We start from the raw sequence: 24,162 nt of genomic DNA, 5'->3' as shown, positions 1-24,162 counted from the left end.
GTATGAGAAGTTCTTACTATAATTGTGATACGGTTTCTTTGCCATTGCAAAGAAATTCACATTAGGGTGCTGAAACCATTGCATTTAATTTTGCCACTTTAAATGTAGGAAGAAGCTAGAAATATTTACACCAACCTTATTCAGAGATGAAGCAGTTAGATATGGCTTTGCTTAGTTGGTTTTGGCAGAACAACAGTGTTTAATAGAATAGGGAAAAAACCCCAATTTTATGCAAAAGCTTGAAAAAGAATGAATATGATAGAGCTGTATCAGTGTAAAGGGGAAGGATAGCAAGAGTGGAATGAATCAAAACCTTCTATTTCATTACAAAAAAACATGATGCCTTTGTAATGGCCATATTTGGTTATTCTAGATTAAGAAAATGGATAGGTCTCTTTTAATTATACTCCTAGTTCTTCATTTCCCTTTTGATGAATGAAAAGGAACATTATTAATTGCTGAATTCCTACCAGGCTAGCTGCATGGTACCAGTAATAGAAATGATCACATTAATTTTCTCTTAGCTGTTTCTTAAATAATCTCCAAAAATAATGTTTTTGTGGTCTTTTTCATTTGTTGCTAAGTGGTTTAGTTTGAAATGTGAAATTTATGCTTCTTTGTTTAACTGGTATGAACTTGCTGTACGCATAGGAGGATCTTTATATTCTTAGGCTATTTAATTCTGTGCTGCTGTCCAGTTGCCTGAAAAATGAGGTGTAGTAATAAGCAAGCGATTTACTTAAATCAAAATAAAACTAGGTAATTTTTCTAATAGTTTGTGCCTTGGCTGTTTTCTGGAATAGAGTCGGTATTCTAACCTATTCAACTATGTGGCACTATTATTTAGCATTGATTAGAATTTTTAAGGAGGTAATTTTTATTCAATGTGACATTCTGAAAGTTCATTTTCCAAACTTGCGTTACAGGATTCAAATATTTGTGTCTGATGTTTTGAGAGGTGCATGAGGATGACAATAATCAATCATATCCAATTAGCTCATGACACACTGTGTTTGCAGTAATTAAACAAGACATTTACTGCTTACTTTCTAGTGATTAAGATCACACAGATTGAGAGCCGGCTGTTAATCACTTTTCTTGCAAGGCTAATGTCATTAACAGGAAATCCCAAGAATCTGCCCCGAAGGCTGCTTTTAAAAGAGCTTTTGGTGGACAGGCTGTGATGTAAGCAACAAAACAAATTTTTAAATTTTGCATTTTGAGAGCATTTTTTCAAACTTATGTTAACCTTGAGTTAATATTCTTTCTTGTAGATTTCTACATGCCACTTAAATATTTAGTAGGAAAAACTCTGTTCTGAATTCTTAGGAAGTGATATTGTTTCCTCATGAGGACAGTCAGGCAGTGGAGCTGATTGCCCAGCAGAGTTGAGCAGTCTTCATCCTTAAAGGCCTTTAGCCTGGGCTGGTCACATGGTTGCCTTGCTTTGAGGTTGGGCTTCAGACCTCCTAAGGTCCCTTCCTACTTGTGATGGTAAAATGATGTTTTCTCTCCTGATCTACAGGATTCTTGTACTACTCTGAGATACAGGACGAATCTATACCATTTTGTCCTCCATAGCATTTTTACAGATGGTTCCTCTGACTTACTTGTAGAACCCCTTACCCACCTAGTATTGAGGAACTGTAATCTATCCAAATAGTCTGTTTAAAGGCTCCGTTATCATTATAGCCAGAATTTCTTAAAGGAAAGAGTATTGAAGTTAAGGATTTTTGTCTTGGTGTCAGTAGGTTTAAAAACTGTGGTATCCTAAAGCTGACAAAAAGAACAACTCCATGTGTATTTACAAGAAAAACATACTCTCTAAGGAAGCACTGTATAACTAATTTCAGAAAGTTATAATTAATCTCTGTTTTGTATCTAGTTCTAGTTTTACTGAACTGTTCTTTGTGTTCTTGCAGTGCTAATGGAATCATAAATTTTCTGCGTTACACAGCTGTATTACTGGTCTCACAACATATCTGCTGTCCTTGGCCATTTGTCCCATGTTGGTCCACTGAAAATCCCGTATTTGTGTTCTCACGCAAGGCCCCTTAAGCCTGGAGCTCCCTCCTGGTCATGAAAGGCAGAGGTACCATTCTTCTTAGGTTACAGTCCTCCTTCAGATTAAGTGCTATAAAAATTATGATTATTAACAAATTTGATTGTGAATGTCACTCATCCATTGTTAAGGCCCCTAGATGACAAACTTCTTCAGATCTTAATAGTTATTTTTCATCACTCCTATGGCTGTTGCAAGTTCAGTGCAGATGTCCTTCTACAGCCAGTCAGGCTTTCTCCTGGATGCAGAGGTTCAGTCATAGGCAAAAAGTTATTCAATTCTAAGTATTAGCATCAGAGACAAAGGGATCTGAAAAGTTGTCGTAACTGGGATTTTTCCGTGGGAGAGGATTAGTGCCTGCACCATTTGAGCAGATGTTCAGTTTTCTCTCAGAATCCGTTAACGATGGATGTCCATAATCTGTCCCAGCAACCTGTTAAAGGACTTCAGTTTCCTTGTAGCTGGAACATGTTAAAAGGAGTAGATTTCTGAATTTTTTTATTATCTGATTATTCTATTTGTCTTTGCAATAGATTTTGAAGTACTTAAAACTGTCATTATATCTTCTTGTATTCTGCCATCAAACTAAACAACCCAAATTCATGCAGAATTACTTATAGGTCATATTTTCCAGATCTCTAATAACTTTTTTTTTTTTTTAATTTCTCGTGACCCTTTTCATTTCATTACCTCTTCTATGTAGTGTAGCCATGAATCACACTGACATAATACTGTATAAAAGGAAACAATAAACTGGGATGTATTAAATGCAGCTGTGGTGATGGATTGCTTCATGGGTATGAAATTATTCCTCCCTCTCATTCAGCAGTGTTTAAGGAACCTTCTGTACTACTCAGCTGAAGGACTCTGTTTACTTTTGGGCACTGTCTTGTGAGAGTGACAAAAATGGAATCACTAGGAAAGAATCCAAAGGAGAGCAGCCAAAATATCTGTTTGCCTTTATTACAGCAACAAGATATTGATGCCAATATTTTGCTGTTAATCCTCACTGCTACCTACCTGTTTCCTTTCCTGAGGAAATGGTGAAGAAAAGCTTTCCTTCTTCCATGCAAGTGACTGTTCTTCGTAGAGTGCAGCACCTTGCAGTGTTTTTTCTGTTAGGCTTTATCCTATTTTAAAAATCTTTGTTTTTTTTTTTTTATATTAGTCAAGGCTATTTTAAATTTGAATTGTGTCCTACTCTGAGATAAAGTCTTTGTCTTTTGATCATCAGAATAGATGTGGTGTAAAAAATATATCAAACCAATTACAAGAGAGAGAGTAAATTTGAGCCTGCAGTAACAGTGGTTAGAGCACTGGCTATGTGAGACCACCTGAAGTTCTCTTTCTGCCTAATCTGAAGTGATGCAAGATAAAAATCAGTGACTCCAGTTCTCATGTGTCTTCAGCAGGTGTTCCAACCATCAGCATAGCCCAGATACAGAATTTCAACAGAGTTGTTTTAATGAAAAACAAAATAAATTTGGTTAGAGAATTTGATCACTAGACCTCTGAGGTATAAAAGTTGCTGATAAAATTTTTGTGTGGAAATATAATGTGGAATTTCAGTTCAAATATGGTGCTTTAAGCACCAAGTATGATGCTTAAAGAATTCTATTTACAAATAAAGAAACATCATTTATAAATGCATTTTAATGGTTGAAAGAGCTGCCATGGTATTGAAGCTATTAATACTTTTATTAAGGATGAGGATCAACAAATGATGACTTCTGCTGGAGAACCAATGCACTCAATATAGAGAAATTTTTTAGATGAAGTAGAGGAAACTCCAGAAGATCTAGTTTTTTAAGGGTCTACTCCATTTAGTTGGCACCAGTAGTGATCACAAATGGTAAAAGACATTTAGGTAGAGGGAAGAAGAGAGAGGTTTGGAGTTACCAAGAACTTCACAATTTAAATCAAAATAGTACCACTGCACTGCATGTACTCTGACCTGACATCTGCTCTCAGTGGATATGCAAAGATACCATGATTTTATTATGAATCTTATCTGAATTTTCTAATGGTCTATGCCCCTCCAAACAGTTGCTAGCATGAAAAGCCTGATAGCTCTAATGCATTTGGGAAACAAATGGACATAAACAAGTAAATAGTTTCTGTAGAAAACCTAGGACACCTCAACATTATTTTTAAACTCTGCCTAATTTTTTTTGCAAGCTTTTTCAAAATAAAACTTACACCAGTGAAGACGAGTATTTTATGCTAGTAAGACTGAGGTTTGGCCTAAAGATGCCTGCTTTGAAAAAATAATTTGCAGCTCTGAACTTTAGGCTGCAGATACAATGCACTGAAAAAAAATATGATATTTTGAGTAGGGTCCCAAAACATGCTGAACGGGGAGTGCTTTAAAGCAAGTACTCTGGCTAGGGACTTGCCTTAAGCAGGCAATAATAGAACTGTTAAAAGGATTCATCTGCAATTCTAGCTCCCTCTAGAGAGTGATGTTTTCTTCTCTGTGGTATTGACAGTTTCTGAACTTCCTTCAGAAAGTAGGTTTCGATGTTTTTGGCTGGTTTTTTTTTTTTTTTCTTTAAAAAATGGAGTAGTGACTAAGCTTGCTTAAAAGTTGCAGCTACTGTGATGCTTATGCTACTGATCTCCTTTTCTCTTCCTCCTACCACGTACATGGACGTGCACACATAACACACACCTGTCGTCTTAAGCCAATGTCTAGAAAGCCGTCTGAGGTACGGAAATCAACATTAATTTCCTCATCTGCTCAAGTGAGTTTAAATTTATATGCCCCTGCTTCTCATTGTAAGCGCTTAAATCCTTTTGAGTTGAAATGCAACTCGCTATGCGCTTTCTGCATGTTTTTTTGTTACAAAACTCATGTAATTTTGGTATATGATCTCTAAAATTACTACATCATTTTGGGGAGTTATTTCCACATTTCAGTCCTTGCTTTCTAATACCAGTTATTAGAATGGCTACAGTTTTAAAATGAGAAATCAGGGTGAACATTGCATAGTTAAAGTGCTGGATATACATGTATATGCAAAGACTAAGTTCCCATTAAAAGATTCTTGTTTGAAGAAGCACTTTGTCTGGACTGGGAATTGCCTGCTAGAGTTGTGTGTCATCTTTTTAACACCAAGAGAGAACAAGGGAATCTGCTGAACTCTGATTCACAGCCAGTTACAGTGATCTAAAAAAGCCAACTTGAAAGGCTGAGAGAAATCTCGATTAATCTTACTGATTCTGAAAGCAAATAAGGTTGTTCTGGTTTTGTTAGTGAGGGGGGGCCTAAGGTGGTAGCTTCTGTAGGAAACTGCTAGAAGTCACTCCCCTTTGTTCAGTGGACTCGGCTGGGCCTAGGGCGGACCTGCTGCTGGCCAAGGCCGAGCCAATTGGTAGCAGAATGTCCCGTGATAACGCCTCTGCGATAACGTATTTAAGTAGGGGAAAACAGGAAAAAGAGGAGGAGAAGATGTGAAGCAGCTGAGCGGGGGGCAGAGAGGGGGAGGCGCGAGCCTCATGGGCCTTGCAGGCCTCACCCTCTGGCCTCCCGCCAGGCAGCCGACTGGGCCCAACTCGGCCCAGCCCGGCTGCAAGAAGTGGAGAGGAGATGAGAAGTGAATAAGATGTAAAAAGGATCCTGAGAGGCGTCTGCCAGCCTGTTGTGAGGAACGGCTGCAGACGCCAAGGTCAGTTCAGAAGGAGGGGGAGGAGTAATATGGCTCCTGGCCAAGATTCCTCTGCAACTCGTGGTGAAGACCATGGTGGAGCGGGTTGTCCCCCTGCAGCCCATGGAGGTCCACGGAGAGGCAGAGATCCACCTGCAGCTCGTGGAGGACCCCACGCCAGAGCAGGTGGAGGCCTGAAGGAGGCTGTGGCCCGTGGAGGGCCCGCTGGGGCAGCTGTTCTAGAGGGACTGCACCCCGTGGAAGAGATGACCCACGCCGGAGCAGTTTCACGGAGGACTGTGGCCCGTGGGAGGGACCCCACGCTGGAGCAGAGGAGGAATGCGAGGAGTTCTTCCCCTGACGATGATACAGCGGCGTAAAACAACGCGTGATGAACTGACCGCGACCCCCATTCCCTTTCCCCCCCCCGTGCCGCTCGGGAGGGGAAGGTAGTAGAGATAATGTTAAGCCTGGGAAGAGGGAGGGGTGGGGGGAGGTTATCTTGTTCCCTGTCTCATTCTCCTGCTAATTTTAGAAAATAAATGAATAGTTTTCCCCAAGTCGAGTCTGTTTTGCCCGTGACGGTAACTTTAAGGATTCTCTCCCCGTCCTTATCTCAAACCTTGAGCCGTTTTTCTTATATCATCTCCCCCTGTTCTCTCGGAGGGTGGGGGGAGCGGGAGAGAGACTGCGTAGTCTGGTCCTGATCAGGGCTGAACTACGACAAAGGTATTGCTGCATGTCATCTTGGATCACGTCAGGAGTTAGATGGAGTGTGAGGTAGGTATTGGATTTTAATAGGAATAGATGAGCTTCAGTGAGACTTTCAGTTTAAGTAGTGTGATGGAAAATGCTAAGCTATTTAGTCGATCACTCTGCATATTTCATTCATTACTTGATTGTCTGTTACAAAGTTCAGGGTTTTTTTTCATTGTGTTACTTCTCGTATGTAACGATTACTAGCCAGAGAAATGTTCCAGGGCTGCATAAAGTGCTCTCTAGAGCTCTGTTCTCTCAACGTTTCTGTAAAAGCATAGTCTGGTACATCAGGTAAAGTAACAGCGATTGCCAGTTCGGGTGGGATAGTGATGCACAACCTCTGAACAGCAGCAAAATGCAGGGACAGTGGTTTTTCAAGGCAGTTCTTCTACCGTTTGAAAATACTTACTGTTACGCAGCATGGCTTTTAAGCAGATGATGTTGATACAGTTTTCATATGTTGTAATTCACAAAATTTTATTCATAAAACATCCCCACATGCTGGAAATTTAAAAAAAATTTAAAAGCCTTGGGAAAATGAAGAAGTATTGGTTTCCAAACAAGTAAGAATGATTTAAGCCTTTACACCCCCACTGAGCTTTGTTTCCTTCAGGCATTCTCAGGAAGCACTAACAACAAGATTTATCTACCTGGAATTAGACACTTGTGTCTGAGATCTTATTTATTTTTTTAAGTCAAAGTAGAGAGCTATGATGCAATTTGTTCCTATCTAGATGGATGTACAGAAGAGATCAGGTAAATCACGCTTCAGCAGTGTCTGTTGCTCACCACTGGCTAGACAGAATCTAAATGACTGTCCTAGATGTGGATTTCTCCACTGTAAACCTTTGAGAAGATCCACTTCAAGCTGAAAATACCTACATGTGAACGTCTACTGGCATGGCCAGTGTCTGCATCCTGTTATAATAACGGAAATCTGATCTTGCCTCTAGCTAGACAAGGACCTGGATGTCCTAAAAAGCCTGTGTCAGCCTTACATGTGGGAGGGTCTTAGATATCCTAAAGTGTCTTGAGTGACAGCAGTGACCTACATGGGGACAACTGCTTTGAGCTCAGGGACAGCAGAACCTCGTGAGCAATTCTGCCGAGCCACTTCTGTGTCCATATTTCAGGCTAAATTGAATTGCTCTTTAGGCTGCATTTTCCCTTTCTACTATGAGGGTAGCTTTGACACTTGGTTGCTGCATAGAGCTACACCACATTTAAATTTAAGTGCCTTAAGTTAAAACTGATCCAGCCTTTAAAGACCAAAAGATTTTACTTACAATCATGAAAGACTGTTGTCCCTAATTTTATCTAAATGAAAATATTATTAACATAGTATTCCATGTTTTATTTTATTTTAAAATCCCTAAAGCATTCGTTCAGTGCACAGGGTATGTTTCTTCTTGAATTCCATAACCTTTACATAGTCTACTATTTAACAAAACATAGATGAAAAACTTGATTTTAAATGATCTTTTTAAAACAAACACTACAGCTAAACTTTAAATTATACCTCATTATTCTTCACTTTCATGAAGGAAAGTGCAGTGTTGTGATGATAGTGTTATATACATTATCAATTAATAAACAAATATTACTCTAAAATATGATCATCTGTTTCAGAACAGGTGTTTTTCTTTTTCTGTTCTGTGCAGTGACTGTTAAGGTCTGAACTTGTGTTAGTCTGCTCATTTTAACAAATAGCTTTAAGCAGTACTAATGCCACAGGTTTTGTTTAAGGAAATACCTGACTGGTATTAGTGGGAAATTTGTGCAAAAGTAAATAAACCAAAAAATGAAATGGAATTTCTTTTCTACTACTTATGTAGAAAACATTGTTTATACTAAAATACTTGACTATCCAATCAAGTTTACTAGTTATTAGTCTAGTGATGATGTAGCTTCAGAAATGTATGTCCATCTTGACCCAAACAAATAGAAATTCTGTAACACCTGTGTTTATTTGTGTGTTTTACAATGTGAAAGCATAGTTTTCTACCATAATAGAACTCTGTATCTTAAAGACAATGTATATGAAGGATATAGGTCTTTTTCTGACACAGTGGAAGGAATGTCTTTGAGTCAGGAACAATATTACACTTCTCCACTTCTTGCTGAAACTGGAACGTGCGTTCATATACATTTATACATCTCTATCTGGTTCTAATAGAGTTTCATAAGAAGTCATACATTTAAAAGCAAATAGGACATCATTCAATGGCAACACTCCTTTGTGGAACAGTACAATGGAGAATTATTTTATTTTTTTTTTACATATTAATGTCTACTTCAAAGACCATTAACCCGGATTTCACAATACAGAAGAGGCTTTTTATGTCTAATCCATTTGAAGCCTGAAAAGCAGACCAGTTTTCCACTTGCTGTAAACAATACTCATTTATATGCTTTTTATGTATTGAATGGGATAGAGAATGTTATTTATCATTCTGAAATGTTCATATTCTTAATTTTTTTTTCCTGTGCCTTGCTTTCGCAGACTAAAACTGGTGTTGCATTGTTGTATGATGAAGTATCCGAAAATGCTTATGACATCCGACTGAAGCTTACAAAAGAGGTATTAACAATTCAAAAACAAGATGTCGTCTGTGTTAGTGGAAGTGATCACAGTGCAAATGTAAGTGCTTCTATATCTCTGTGCTTTCGACTGTGCACTTTAATGTCTTCTACAGAGGGCAGTTTATGGTATTGGAGTGCAAGAGATTTTATTTGGTAATAGAGATGCATGTAATGATCAGTTGCTGGCTTTTTTTGTGGATAGTTGCATTCTTCTGTATAAAAACTTTTTTTTTTTTTGCCAGTGCTATGTGTCCTTTATTCTGACATATGTAATCTTAACAGGAGACAAAATTACAATAAATACTGAGATTACAGTATTCTTCCACTAAATATTGTTAAGCCATTAAATGAAGTGGGGAGAAAAGTATTTCCCTTTGAAAGCCTTTTAAGAGTAGAGTAATACAGCAGAGTTTTCTTCATTTGTATATCAAGTCTTGACAGGATGTCTGTTCAAGGACATAGAACTGGCTGAGAGAACATTTGACAGACATTTATTTCACTTTAATTCTCTTTCAGGCACAGATGGGGCTTAATTAGTGCCAGCATGTATGTGGTGATTTTTTTTCCCCAGAATTCAGTTATGCTACTTTTACAAAACATGTGGTGCCCCTAAGCTATAGAGGAATTTTCTGTATCACCGTTTAATAATGTCTGTAGAAAAACTGGTGGCATTTTGCGTAAGCAGTACAGCAATGGTATCTGGCTTATGGACATCCCCAAATAGTGTATTTTATTTCCTCATATAAAGAGTGTTCCTCTTAAAACTAAGTGTAGGTATCCCGAATTTGAATGAGTACAATAAATTTCATGAACTGCACTGGTATTTGCTAGAGTGAACAGTTCCCGGCAGCCTCCTCACAAGGGGCCAGTAGGGAGCCTTTCTGTCTGCTTGCTGTATTGCACATGCCATGTAAACATAAAATCTGGCACTAGGGGACATCAAGTGAGTTTGTGATACACTACTAAGAGTTAGGAGCCAAAAACTATATACTAGGTATACATATATACATATATGAGTATGTGTCAGAGAGAGAGAGTCTGCCTATGTAACACAAAAACGTTTCATTTCTGCCACAATAAATATTTATATAAATTCTTTAATATCACACAAAAATTAGTTTGAAATAGCTTTTAGTAGTTAGAAATATTATGTACTGGTTTCAGAACTTGTCCATGGAACTCTGTGGAACATGGCTTGCTCTTAAAAACGTTCAAAAAGGTTGCATCACTTGGTGACTAGTGAGAGGCCACTCAGTGAAGTGAAAGGCTTGTCCCATTCTGGTTGGTTTGCTGAAATAAGTGTAAGCCTCAGAAAAAAAATGGTTGGCTTGCATATACTTTCTGCTTCACTGGAAAGCATGAAAAACTGCAGCTTTTAACTGCAGACATTACTGGCAGTGCTGATAAGTTGCATGCAAATTGTGGTTGGAAGTGTCACAGTAAAGTATTATGTGACGGCAATATAGGGTATCTGTGCAAGTATATATAATTGCTCTGAACTCAATGCTATTTAAGTGCCTTGTGTATAAACTTTCATAGAAAAATAATTTAAATTCTGTCTGACCTGTCCCAGATTACTTCTTGACTGAATCAGCACAGACTGGCTGCGTTTGAGAACATGTTGCATTAAATCTGTATATGTATTGATCATCACTCTTTGATCACTCAAGAAAGGAAAAAAAAAAGAAAAAACAACACTCAAAACCAAAACAAAAAACCCCACCCAAAACCCCCAAGCCGTTTCCCTCAAAACTAAAGCAGTGCAAAAAAACACCCCAAGGAATTCTGAGGATACACTGGACAGGATTTGCAGCCATGCTCTGCTCGTCCCGTCCAGTTCTGAATGCTACAGTGAGGTCTGGCAAAGACATCAGTGATCACTAGTGCTACTGTCGTGGGTTGAACTTTAAGCAATAGAGGTTATTCCCAAGGAAAAAAAGGCTCCCATATAAAATGCCTTTTACTAATATCATCGAGGTATGTTCTTGTTTCATATTTTGCCATCTGCCATTAATTTAGGTGTTATTTTTAAGCACTGAGAAAGCTTCACCTTTGATGAGAATTGTAGAGCTGACTTTCTGTAATTCAATGGCAGCCCATTTCACTAGTTCTTGCTGTCTTAAACTTCCATGTAGAGTAATGAGAGAGAAGAGCATGGTTTGTGAAATTTAGGATGTGTCTAGAAGAAATAATATAAAGACAGCTATCTTTTCCTTAGTTTTCAAATTTTTCACAATAGACAAGATGGCTTTTATATATTTGTAGAAATCCTTCTGGATGTGGAACCATTGTGGGATACAGTATTTTCCAGTGGTTTATTATATACTATTACATTTATAAAAATAATTTTTATATAACTATATAATATTTATATAATTTATATTTATGCGATTATACATATGATCTTTCCACCAAGATATATTTCAGAACTTCAGGCTTGGGAAATCCAAGTGTTTTAAGTAAATCTTCATGACTCAGTATGTTTGGGGTATTCAGATTTGTAGGAAAAAGGAGAATATATGAGTGCATCAGAATCAGTGCACAGTCATAGAAACCAAGCAGGAAGGTATTGACAGAAATGGTGTATTGAAAATAAATAGACATTTTTCTATGTCTTTTAAGTATTTTTAACAGAAGATTTTTTTTTTTTCCCCAGATTTAAAGTTTAACAATACTCACAGAGGGGAATTAATTGTATGACAGACATGGAGAGATCCATTTTCAGTAAAAAGAGAAACAAGGAGGCACTCATACTTTATGCTTCATTAATGTATGATTTTGCTTTAACTTTTTGTCATTCCACATGCTAAAATTAATTTCTTACATGCAGCGCCTCATTCCTTTAATATTCTTTGTTTTTCTTCCACGTATATTGCTATCATCCTTCTCCTGTTGTCAGCCTGCAGTTTTATGCTTCTCCTCTTTTCATAAGCAAGGTTTTTTTTTCTTTTACTTTGTATTATATTTCTGTATCTTTTTTTTCCCTGCTAATTCCACTTACAAAGTAAGAAAAGAAATGCATCTGGCTTTTTATCAAAATCAATCCTTCTCACAGAGCTGAATTGTCTCTGACTTGGTCAGTGGTCAGACAAAGAGGTTTCTAATGCAGATTCCTGGCATCTTGATTGGAAGAGGACTTCTTAGAGGCTGATGTGAATCTAGTAAAATTATAATAACAAAAACCTTTGCATCCTGGGTAGCCAATTGTCCAGCTTCACAAGCCGTGTCTTAGCTGGACTTTGTCAGAAGGAAGCTAGATAGGTGAATAGGGAAGAAGAATAGAAAGATTACTTGTTTTGTTGATTCAAAAAATAGAAACAGTGCCTGAAAGTACTGTTTAAATCCCTGATGAGACGGCTATGACTTTTTCTTTATGACTCAGCTAATAAGGACAGAGAAGAATATTATTTTAATAAACCTCTAGAGAATGGATCTCCATTAAAGTCTAAAAGTTAATTTTTTTTAACCCAAGGAAATTTTTGTGTAGATAACTACTAATATTACTGTTTGCTCTGTGCCTGTTCTACCATTGCTGGTATGGTATTTTAGTCCAACATTATTTTTTAAAAAGCTAATAATTAACATTTGCTGTCTTTTTGGAACATCAAGTTGATGATTAAAGACTCTTCCTTTTGAAACTAAGATCACTTTTACGGAGAAAATACATTATTTAACCATTTGTTATTTGTTTTCTATGCTCTGGAAAACTGACCTAGATATTTAGAAGATAGCTATCAAGTAATTCTTTAGGATCTTTGTTATGAAAGATCATTAGCTTATGTTGCTGTCACTTTGAGAATAGTTAAAAGTTTGTATTACAAAATAAATAATAAATATGAGTATTCATCAGCATGACAAAAAAACCTTTATTTAAAGATAAAGAGAGTAAGTGGCTTGAGTAAAAAGGCTGATAAATGTAACAGAACAGAAGAATGCAAAGGACACTATAGATATACCTGAAAAAGAATCTCTCCCTGAGACATGGGAAGAGTCAGGTAAGGGTAAGCATTCGCACCAACAAGACAGGAAAGAAAGGCAGCACAACATTGGTTTTACTACATGGGAAATTAGGCATATGTACAAACATACATGTCCTTTATTAAAATTTCAGTTAATCTGTTATACGTAGAGCCACGACAGACTGTCAGGACTGGTAAATTGCAACTGTATACATTGTGGGAGCTTGTGTAGCAGTTAAAAATCTTCAGTGGTTAGAAGCAAAGTATCTGATTGCGATGGAAGCATGAGCCTTTCCAGTTATGGTATGTGGGATACTGATGGGTGCAACCTCTACTGTTCATCTTTGTCTTTACCCCAGCCAGCATGTGAAATGTTGCACAAAGTGAATGCAAATGAAATTACTCAAATAAAGAACAGCTGTGTTCTGGCAGGATTTAGCTATAATTCGTTGTTATAGGATGCCTTTTTACTTGAAAGAAATCAACTTATTTTTAATGGGAAGAGAAAGAAGTAAAATCATAGCTTGCCGCAGGGTCTTATATGTGTTGCTAGTAACTCTGAAAATCCAGATTTCTAGATGATCTGCATAAACTTAATCTGTATTGTCAGTCTGAGAAGAGTCTGAGTCCTGAGTTCTCCCATACCCCTTGTCAAAGAAAGCTTCTGTCCCAAATTAAGCATCTTGCAGCTTGGTGGAGAAGTTTGAGAAGATTCTTGTGAACTCATATCACATCTGAATATGTTTCATTAAAACACACTTAATGATCACCACAACTTGGAGGATAAACTACACTGGAGATTGTCATCTTTACTAGAATAGATCATGGAATAATTTAGATTGAAAGGGAGCTCTCGAGGTCATCTAATTCAACCCACTGCTCAGAGCTGGGATAGCTTCCAAGTTTAGGCAAGTTACGGAGGGCTTTGGCCATTCACATTTAGAATATTTACAGTGATGGAGATGCTGCCAGCTCTCTGGGCAGCCTCTTCTAATGCTTAACCACTTTTGCTGTGAGATTATTTCACATTGTTATGCTCAATTGGAATTTCTTTTGCTGCAAGTTTTGCATCTGTGAGAACAATCTGGTTCTGTCTTTTGTATAAGCCTCCCTTAGGTTGGCAGGCTTTGAAAATAAAATTAGTAACTTCATTTTATGTTAAAAAAAAAAAGAGAGAAAAAAAAACCACCAAACCAAAGCATACATCCCCCCAAACTTTAATCTGCAGTAGTGGAATGAGTTATACTAAGATAAACTAATAAAAATATCTTATTATACCATATTTAGTAAGGATTCTCTGTAGCTGTCCCAGATCTTCTCTAGCATGTGAAAAGATCTACTTTCTCTATACAAAACTGTACAGCAACTGGCATGCTTCAGTCGATTTTTTTTTTTTTTTATGGCTGCTTTCTTCCTGTTACTTTTGGGAAAAGGTGAGATCCTGTCCAAGGCAAGGAGTTAAATTTCAAAACTGTATTTCCCATTCAAAATAATCTTTTGCTTTCTGTCTACCTATTCCTTCTTACAGCTTGCCTTCTCTTCGTGGAAGTGGAGAATGAGGTATCACATGATGCCATGGAGGTCTAATTCGTCTTTCCCTCTCTTTCTTGAGGTTTCTTGACTTACTTTTCCATTGTATTCATACTTTGTTCCACTGTCTTTTTAACCATTTTTAACTATTTCTAAGAATATAAAACAGTCTATTAAAAATTATAGAGACTTGAGAATAAAGTTTATACAGGCACCCCTCGAGCAAAAAGCTTTTCCTAAAAAGCACACATTATAACCAACAATATAGAAAAATCTTACTTGTAATAAAGTGGTTTGATTGACACCTGCCCCCAATGTAGTTTTATGGAAAAGCTGTTACAAAAAAAAAGCTGTTTTTCAATGCATGCTTTGGTTGTTTACCTGATTAATTCCTGAGAGGGCAGGATTAACGACGTGTGGAAATGCACAGACGTGGCACATTCAGTCTGACTGAAGTGGCTTACTGTGTGACATTTACATTTCCTCAGGCTCCACTGATTTCTTGTGTATACTCATGATTTTTAATAAAGGCTGTGGGGTATATGTAAGTCATAACAGCAGTAAGGAAGCACTTAAAACTTGGTGCTTTCTGGCTTCTAGTTAAGTATTCTTTGACCTTGGATTGCCATGTACTGGAAGAAGGAATCTCTGTGTCACTGTCTTAGGCGATGATACTGCAGTTCACCTGACGTGCAGTATATGTCATAGGATATCTTTATATATCAGCATAAGGCTACATGGTTCTAGCCTTATCATGTAGATGCCTGTATTTGTTAGACTCAGTGATTAATCATAATACAGCACTATCTCTCAGTAGAGTGCTGCACGCATTCTCTTTCTTCTGAATTCCATCTGGAAATAATTTTGGCAGGAGCAGCCCCTGCTGTAGTTTAAAATCCATATTTCTAGTGAGAGAGTCAGCCAGTCAGTGGACTGGGACCTGCAGCCACCGGGGAGGTGAAAGTTCACTGCCTATCAGTGAGAAGGGATCGTTGTGTGAGCAGAAGTTTTAGTCTCTGTACGTGGCAGAATGTTAAATACATGTAGAACAATTTGCTGAGGAAGCTCTGGGGCTGGATAGGTGGAGGGTTTGAGTTGAGAAAACCCTCATCATGGGATCTCCCCGTCTTGAGGAGAAAACTTTCTGAAGGATTTCAAATATACTTGTTCTCCACCACATCATCTTTTGTTCTTTTTGGACGTGTAACAACCAGCAGGATGTATACATTTTATGACACATTTTACTGCGTTTCACATTTTTACAGGATCTATTTCTTCAATCATTTTTTATCTCATAACTTTCCCTGTAGCTTCAAGAGCTGCTGAAGAAAAGGAAGATAAGATATGGCTGGTATGTTAAGTACCTATCTTTATCTTTTTACCCCCTCTAGCATCAGACTGTTTCTTCCCTTGTGTCTGTGCAGAACAGGTTGCAGGCTTCTCTTTATACTCTTCATATTGCACTTCTTGTTTTGCATCTTCCTTTCCTCAGCATGTTTCCCAAGCGCCTGGGTTACAAGCTCTGCTCTTATTTCCACCCTTGCCTAAGACTGGCTTTTGTTTTCTATTGTCAACCTGCCATGTAGTACCTGTAGTAAATCTGACATCTTACTTTAAACAAGTAAGGACGCCTTTTGAGACTACTCTTTCCAACAAATGACAGATGCAACTGTAGTAGTGGGAATAAAGTTTATTTATCTAACAGAAAAAAAAACCAAACTAGTCTGAACTACTCTGAACAGTGTAACAGTGAATTTATTGTGAGAGGAACAGCTGCAGACGCCAAGGTCAGCAAAGAAGGACGAGGAAGAGTAATGTTTCTCACAGCAGAGATTCCCCTGCAGCCCATGGTGGAGGCCATGGTGGAGCAGGCTGTGCCCCTGCAGCCCATGGAGGCCCACGGAGGGGCAGAGATCCACCTGCAGCCCGTGGAGGACCCTACGTCAGGGCAGGTGGATGCCAGAAGGAGGCTGTGGCCCACGGAGGGCCTGCTGAGGCAGCTGGTTCCTTAGGGACTACACCCCATGGAAAAATGACCCACGCTGGTGCAATTCATGAAGGTCTGTAGCCTGTGGGAGGGACCCCACGAAGGAGCAGGTGAGGAATGTGAGGAGTTCTTCCCCCAACCATGAAGCAGTGGCGTAAAACGATGTGTGATGAACTGACTGCGAGCCCTATTCCCTCTTCCCCACTGTGCCGCTCAGTGGTAGAGATGATGTTAAGCCCAGGAAGAGGGAGTGGTGGGGGTAAGTTATCTTGTTCTCTTTCTCATGATCCTGCTTTGATTTTAATAATAAACAAATAGTTTTCTGCAAGTCAAGTCTGTTTTGCCCGTGACGGTAACTTTAAGGATTTCTCCCCGTCCTTATCTCAAACCTTGAGCCTTTTTTCTTATATTATCTCTCACTATTCCCTTGGAGGGTGGGGGGAGTGAGAGAGAGAGACTGCATATTCAGTGCTAAACTGTGACACCCACCTGCAGAGTACGCATTATTCCATGAGGGTGATAGTAACTGAGGGGAATACAGATTGATCACACCTAGATACTGCTTCTAATCCCAGACTTAAATTCTGTCCTTCTGTTGCAGCTATGAGAATTTAATCCTTAAAAGTTGCTTTTGATTTTTGTACCTAGCTATCGACTCAGTGAGTGTACGTCTTAGTCTTTCATAAAGAGCAGACTGTTTTCTTAAATGCAACTTGGCTTTCTCTGAACATCTGCAAGCTTGTTCAGTCAACACATTATATGCTCCAGTGTTTTCATGCATCAGAACAAGACAAAAGTTTTGCTCAGATATGTGCAATTAGGCAATATATATTAACTTTAATACTAAGTGTTAGAAAAGTGAAAATTTTACTGCCCTTCTCAGGTTTACACTTTGTTTTTCAAAGAGAAAAATACATTTCCAAAATATGTATTCTTCCAGTGTAGACTAAGTCCAAATATGACAGCCAGCCTACTTGCTCGAAGAACTGTTTGGCGCACAAGCAGATCAAACCACCTGTCACACATTTAGCAGGTAGATCTGCCTTCTCTTTGCATTGCTGGTACGATTGACACTGGTCAATGCATTTGTTTCTCAGAACTTACATGCTAGAGAATTTAATGGACAAATTGTTACCCCAGTACTTAAACATAACAATAGGTATTACAGAGCCAGTCTCACTTTGAGAAACAGATAAAATCCTTGACAACTTGCAACAATAAAAAGTCTCAGAAAGGTAGGAATATTTCATGTTGATATCCTGGCTAATTACAGTTTTAATAATTACATTCTGTCTATTCAGATGTATCCTGAAGTTTCATGCAAGGCACTTATTCTTCCTCTAATCTCCTAGAAATAGAAAACAAAACAAAACAAGCCTACTGTGTATTGTGCTATGGGAGGTATGTAATTACTCCTGCTTTGTAGCACAACTGGAATGAGTGATCGTTATAGTATACACATCGAGTACTTTGGAAACCTTCAGAATGAACAGTTTCAATAAACTGTAAATACTATTGAAGGACATAATTAGCAAAACAAAATGCTAGTTAAAAAGCAAAAAAAAAAAAAAGTATTAATTTCAGCTTTCCTGTTCAGATTGGTAATTAGTAACACTTTCAAAAGAGCTTTCCATGCTTATAATGAAATAAAATTACACAGCCATCATATAGTCAACTGTAAATCTGGTTGTTTTGTTTTTTTTTTAAGGTTGGTACAGATGACTGCCTCACTTTAGCTTCAAACCATAAATAAATTTAGTCTGAAAAGAAAAATTATATTCAGCCTGCAGGCAGCTAGAAAGTGAAATGAGTTTTTTGTATGTTTAACTGAGATGTGAACACTGCCTTTTCAGCTGCATGTGTGCATGATGCTATCATTAATGTCACAAATATTGCGATTCAGTTTTGGCAAGAAGTTCTAGAGTGGAATTTTCTTTCATAGTTACTTGCGAACCTAGTGTGGGTTTCTGTCCAAATTCTCTAGTCATGAAATCATGTTGCATATGAATTTCAAAACTGAGTTAGGCCTAAGACCTGCTGAGCCCAGTATCTTTTTTCCAACAGTAGCTGTTAATGTTTCCCTAGAAAAGCCAAACAGGGCAAGAATATGTGATACTTCTCGTAAAGCTTTCTCTCACCCAAGTTATTCAGTGCCTTCCTGAGCAAAGTGCACCTTTTATTAGCTCTTAACAGATTTATTTTTGCTATAATTGTACAATATCCCCTTGAATATGTGTAGACTTTCAACATCCAGAATTTTTTCCTCATCAGACTCTAGAATCTGTTATACATTGCACAAATAATCACCTCTTTTTTTTTTATTGTTGTTCTGAACCTAGTTCCTAATAGGATCATTTGGTGTTTCCAAGTTTTTGTACTGGAAAAGGCTATAAAAACTGATTCCCATCCACTGTCCTCTGCCACTTACTGTATTGTAAGAGCCTCCTGATCCCCAGTCTGTCTCTTTTCCTGGGTGAAGAGTTATAGCTTACTTTGTTATTCTTTGTACAGGAGCAGTTTTGTGTTTTCATCATCCTTATCAGCTTTTTCTGAAACTTTTCTACCAGGTTCAGGTATGAAGGGACCAAAATGGTATACAGTTTTCAAGGTGGATTTTGTGGTGGAACTTTGGATTTCTACAGTGGTATAATGATGTTCTTTGTCTCCCTTCTTTTGCTAAGGCTTCCAAAAACTTTGTTTGCCTTTTTGACCACTACTGAACACTGCACTGATTATGTGATGCTCTGATTTGGAATCAGTACTAATTCCTTGTATAAATAACGTACATGAGAAAAATAATCTCTTTCACTAGCTTTGATCTGCTGTTGTATTTTGTATGCTGTTTTGTTGCCCAGTTACTATTTTGTAAGATGTTCTGCAAGTATTTTCAGTTCATTTATTCTTCCTGTCTCAGTAAGTAGCAAAGCTAATCTTACTGCTCATACCTTTCTTTTTTTAATTCTTCACAAATACTTTAAATAATGCAGATTGCAACATAGGCAACAGTGGAACTTCACTGGTGACCTTCCTCCATTGTGAGAATTACGCATTTAATGCTTCTCCTTGTTTTCTATCTATTTTCTAACTATTTTTAATTAACAATATGTCTGTGCAAGAGCGTTCCCTCATGGTTCTTATATTTCCGTAATTCACTGTTAAATAATATGCAATCTCTTCCAGGATAGATCAAGTTCATCAAAGTGTCTGCCAATTCTGTTTTTTGTTATAGTTTCTCTCACTGTCCAGAGATTTATTTTTCCCTATAGTTTGTTCTAATTAGTTTCGTGCAGGCCTTAAGTTTTCTAAGCCTTAACTGGAACCATTTATAAAAAAAAAAAATAGGGTTTTATTTTCAATGTTGTAGTCTTCATGTATCAAGGCTTTATTGAGAAGTATCCCTCCAGTGCTCCTCTTTGATTCATGCCTGAATTACTTTAAGACTAAGGTGAATGCTATCTGACCTTGGTGATTTGCTACTGTTATTTAGTCAATTTGCTTCTAAAGTGGTTTCAAATTACAGATCCATACATCCTGTGTGCTACACAGAACGTTGGAGGGACGTCTCTGGTTCCTTTCACACTAATTAAAATTGTTCATTTATCTTCCCTTCAGTAACCTTATTTTCTCCAAGTATGCCTTTTATATATTGATCATAAATCGCCCCTGCAGTTTATTTGGCAGACCTCCTGCTCCTGATAGATTTAAAGATTTATTACTAATTTTGATTCTTTTTGGCAATTTTTTGAACTCTCTTTTACTGTTACTGCCTAATTTGGGTTTTTTTTTCAGTTATATTTGCTTATGTTCCTTTTCTTGTCTTAATTTGAATATGATGTCCATCAGTCTTTACATGTTATAACCTCTCATACCTCCTCTGTAGCCGTGCAGTTTGCTTTTTTTCTCTTAATTAAGCTCTTCCATTAAGTGGCATTCATTGACTCTGTGCTTGCAGTACTTCCTTAAGTACTCTTCACACTGCCTATAAAGTTTTAATTTTCTTAGCTGCCCCCTTTATTTTTCCTTTCAACATGTTTCCTCACTTTTGCATAGTTCCCTTCTTGGGATCACAGTTGCCTAAATGTTGAATGTAAAGTACATACTGGTTGCTATTACAGAATACCTTTTCAGCTGTAAAAAAAAAATAAATAAATCCTGCATGCTATGCTTAAGACTGGGGCAAGTACTGAGTCTAATCTTGTGAGCTCCATGAGGCAGTGACTGATAGAGACCTGCTTTTTATTGACCGTGTTATATCCTTATGTATATGATTCTGATCTACTGGAAGTTGAGTCAAGTTTGTTGCCACTGTTGCCTTTCTCATTTCTGTTGCCTCTTTGCATGTCTCAGTCATTGTTATCATCCCAGTTATTACTAGTACAGACTCCTGCTTTTATTTAGCCTGGAATCTGTTGTTTCACTTGTTGAGGTAGTTGCCTTATTAGTTTTATTTGACTCTTAAGTTCTCTGTAGCACAAGGCATTTACTCTGTTGCTTATCTAGCCTATTTTACCTTTCTTATATACTTTGCATCTCAGTATTAGAGGTTTTTTTCCTGCCTCTCCAGAGTGTTTATACCTCTGTTCAGTTCAGATTTAGTGCAATTTTGGTTTTGTTCCTGACACTATGTTTTACATTTCCTGCTTTGTATTATCCCTTCCCTGACCTGTCCTTCACTTCAGGATATAGAATGTCTCTGTTTATATCCATAATGGAAGCATCACCATAACTATAGTTCTGTAGCTATCAGCTGTTCCAGTGCTACAGTTGTGGACTTCCTGAATTTTAAGTACCATCAGCTTTGGTTCCTTTACAGTACAGATTAAGTCTATGCCTCCTGTACAAACTCATCATACGCAGGTCTATGTGGCTTCATCTCTACTAGAAAATAAAACACACCCGTAGCAAACATTCAACATTGGCCCACAGTTTTCTATACTGTATGTGACTGCACACATTTTATGTGCTTCTTGGCTATTTTTTGACTTATGCTAAATTGTCTGTCCTGGGTAGTTGCTGTACTCACTGTCTCAGTTTTGGCCAGTGTCAGATATAACTCTCGTAAACAATACCTCAGACCAAATCAAGAGATGGCATGTGTCATGTAGTGTACCAGTGAGGCAGTATGGGTGGTAGTCCTTTTTCAAGGAAAGAAAATCTAGTAGTGTGAATGGGGGTTTTACTGTGTTGCTTGGCTGGAGAAAATCCTCCAACTTGCTTTATTTTAGCATGGGCATGGCTTGTGAGACTGGAATTGTAATACAAATTTAGTATGTCTTTCACTGAAGGAGAAATGAAAAATACCTTCCAGAATTTTGAGTTACAACATGGAGATGAAAAAAAAAAGCCATGAAATTTTCTGAGGAGAGAATGGGACCCCAACAGGATAAGTTAGAGGGGACAGATAGGTTATCAAATAAAGAAAATAATTACTATTTAACACATTTCCCTACAAAACCTGAGATTTAATTCAGTAGTGTCTTGCTTCCAGCAAGTATTGAGTATTGAATCTCCTCTAAATTACACACTTTTTTTTTTTTTTTTTGCTTAAGTAGTGAGCATCTATATTATGAATTTAAGGGTCCAAATGAAGAACTAAATGGAAACTAGCCTGTAGTGAACCGTGTGAATTCATGTTTTTTCTCCAAAAATTGTATTTTAAATTCCTCCTTTAAAATAAAGTTGCAAAGTCAAATATTAGAAAGGTGGAAATATATAGACTACTGTCTCTTGAATCGTGTTGTCCTTTATGTTGGAAGATATACAGGGGATGTGTGGCAGCGTTACAGGAAGAAAAGGATAGTCTCAGTATCTAGTAGTGAATGATCCTTGCCCTGAAATAGAGGTGCGATGCGATCCTAGATGTGTCATGTACACAAATGAACACCAATTTAATACTACTGATTGGGTATTATCTTCTAATGTGAAATTATGCTGTGTTAAAATGCTGAACCTTCGAAGCTAAGGCTGAAGCTGGTCAACAAGATACTTTGAACAGCTAAATTTCATACAAATACTTAGGAAAAGCATTTAGGAATTTCAAATCACTAAAACAGAATTAATTGTTCCTAAATCTTTGTGTGCCTCCAATCTTGCTCTATAGAATGAGGATACTTTTGGCAGGTTGTGAAACTAGTTTCATTGATGTGGATGTAACTGAATATTGTATCGCTCACTAGCAAAAAAAAAAAAGCCTGTGAGTATTTTAATAATACTACATTTAAACCTAAATTAAATTTGTGTTCAGGAAATAACATGACAGATCATGCTTTAAATAAAGATTAAAAAAAAAATCTGTACACTGTAAGGTCTCAAGGCCATATTACTATTTTAAAAAGTTTTATTAAAAATCCAGTTATGGTGTGTCATACTACAAAAGTTTAAAATCTTTTCTTGTGTCTGTTGTCTGAATGTGTCTATTTTCCACTTCAAGTCATCGAAATTTTTACTCTATCTGCCTGTAAGATTTGACCACCTTCTGCCAAGGAAGATGCTTTAAAACTATGCTTGATCATCTCTGAAAAGTGTTTAAAAGAAGTTTAATAAATTTAACTCCTGGCATCTGTTTCACTACTACAAGATCTCTCAAGCTGTTTGGCATTCCTATGGCTCTTGCCTGCTACCTCTCCAATTTATTTGCATCATTTTCAAAATGAGTGTATCAGAACTAGCTGTATTATTTAAAGTGTGGGGATCACTGTCAGATACAGAAATAATTTATAGTCTCTCTGTTCCTTCTTAATGATCTTCTGATGATGTAGGATTATACTCGTGATTTGGCCATGGCATTGTGAAAAAACGTCGTTTTTGCTCATACTCAGCATGACTCATATGTTTGTTTTTTTTGCAAGACCACTTTCTGCTAGATAGAATACTTTTCTGTATTTGTTTGAGCTATTTTCCTTATTACACAGATGACCTTAAATGACCTTGACTTTGAATTACTGTATGTTTGGAACCTGTTGTGTTCATCGTTACCTTATGATAACCCTTACAAACAATATTGCAATTAATTTAGATTTTTTTTTTTTAGATCACTGTGTTTTTGTATTTTTTGAAACAATCCAGGTGCTGTCCCTATCCCACAGGAAGCACATCCACTAAGTAGCAGCTTTATCTCAATTACATTTTGATTTGGAATCTTTTAGCTAGCCAATTTACATGTCCTTAAAATATACCATATTATTTTAAATAGTTTTACATTTTTAATAAAGTTTTTGTGGGGTCTCATCTCACAGCCTTCTTAGGGTTGTTACAATACTGGTACTCTGTTATCAAGATTGGAAACTTCATAGCAAGTATTAATGTCATTTGAAAAGCTATTTTCCATAGTATTATTCCCCTTTAAAATTATTCCTCTTTAAATTCTTATGAACAGGTTTTACTGTTATTCCATAACGGAATGGATGGTTTGTTGCTAGATTTATGATCATCTGACCAGTAAGCATTGTAATATAATGAAGATCCATGGCTCTATTTATATGTTTTCAATATTGGCCAAGTATTAGCTTTCCTCTAATCTTCTGGAATTGTACACAGTTCAATTATTGAAAATTCAAAATCAATAACAAAATTCTACCTACAGGATGTGAAATGTGGCATTTAGTCTTGTATAGCAGCTAGTCATAGCAAAACATC

At 37.2% G+C, this 24,162-nt stretch overlaps 1 protein-coding gene across 1 annotated transcript in view; it reads left to right on the top strand.

Moving 5' to 3' along the window:
- SNTG2 (syntrophin gamma 2) overlaps positions 1 to 24,162 on the top strand; it is a 269,954-nt gene that overhangs the window by 103,629 nt on the left and 142,163 nt on the right. The window contains exon 2 of the mRNA XM_086745017.1: positions 8,972 to 9,109. Coding sequence (XP_086601143.1) covers positions 8,972 to 9,109 — 138 coding nt within the window. The remainder of the gene's footprint in view (positions 1 to 8,971; positions 9,110 to 24,162) is intronic.

This window comes from Chlamydotis macqueenii, chromosome 3 (genome assembly GCF_036417535.1).
Source record: "Chlamydotis macqueenii isolate bChlMac1 chromosome 3, bChlMac1.mat, whole genome shotgun sequence".
Classification (NCBI taxonomy): domain Eukaryota; kingdom Metazoa; phylum Chordata; class Aves; order Otidiformes; family Otididae; genus Chlamydotis; species Chlamydotis macqueenii.
Note: the sequence above shows the minus strand (reverse complement) of the source record. Positions and strands in the feature narration are given on the sequence as shown.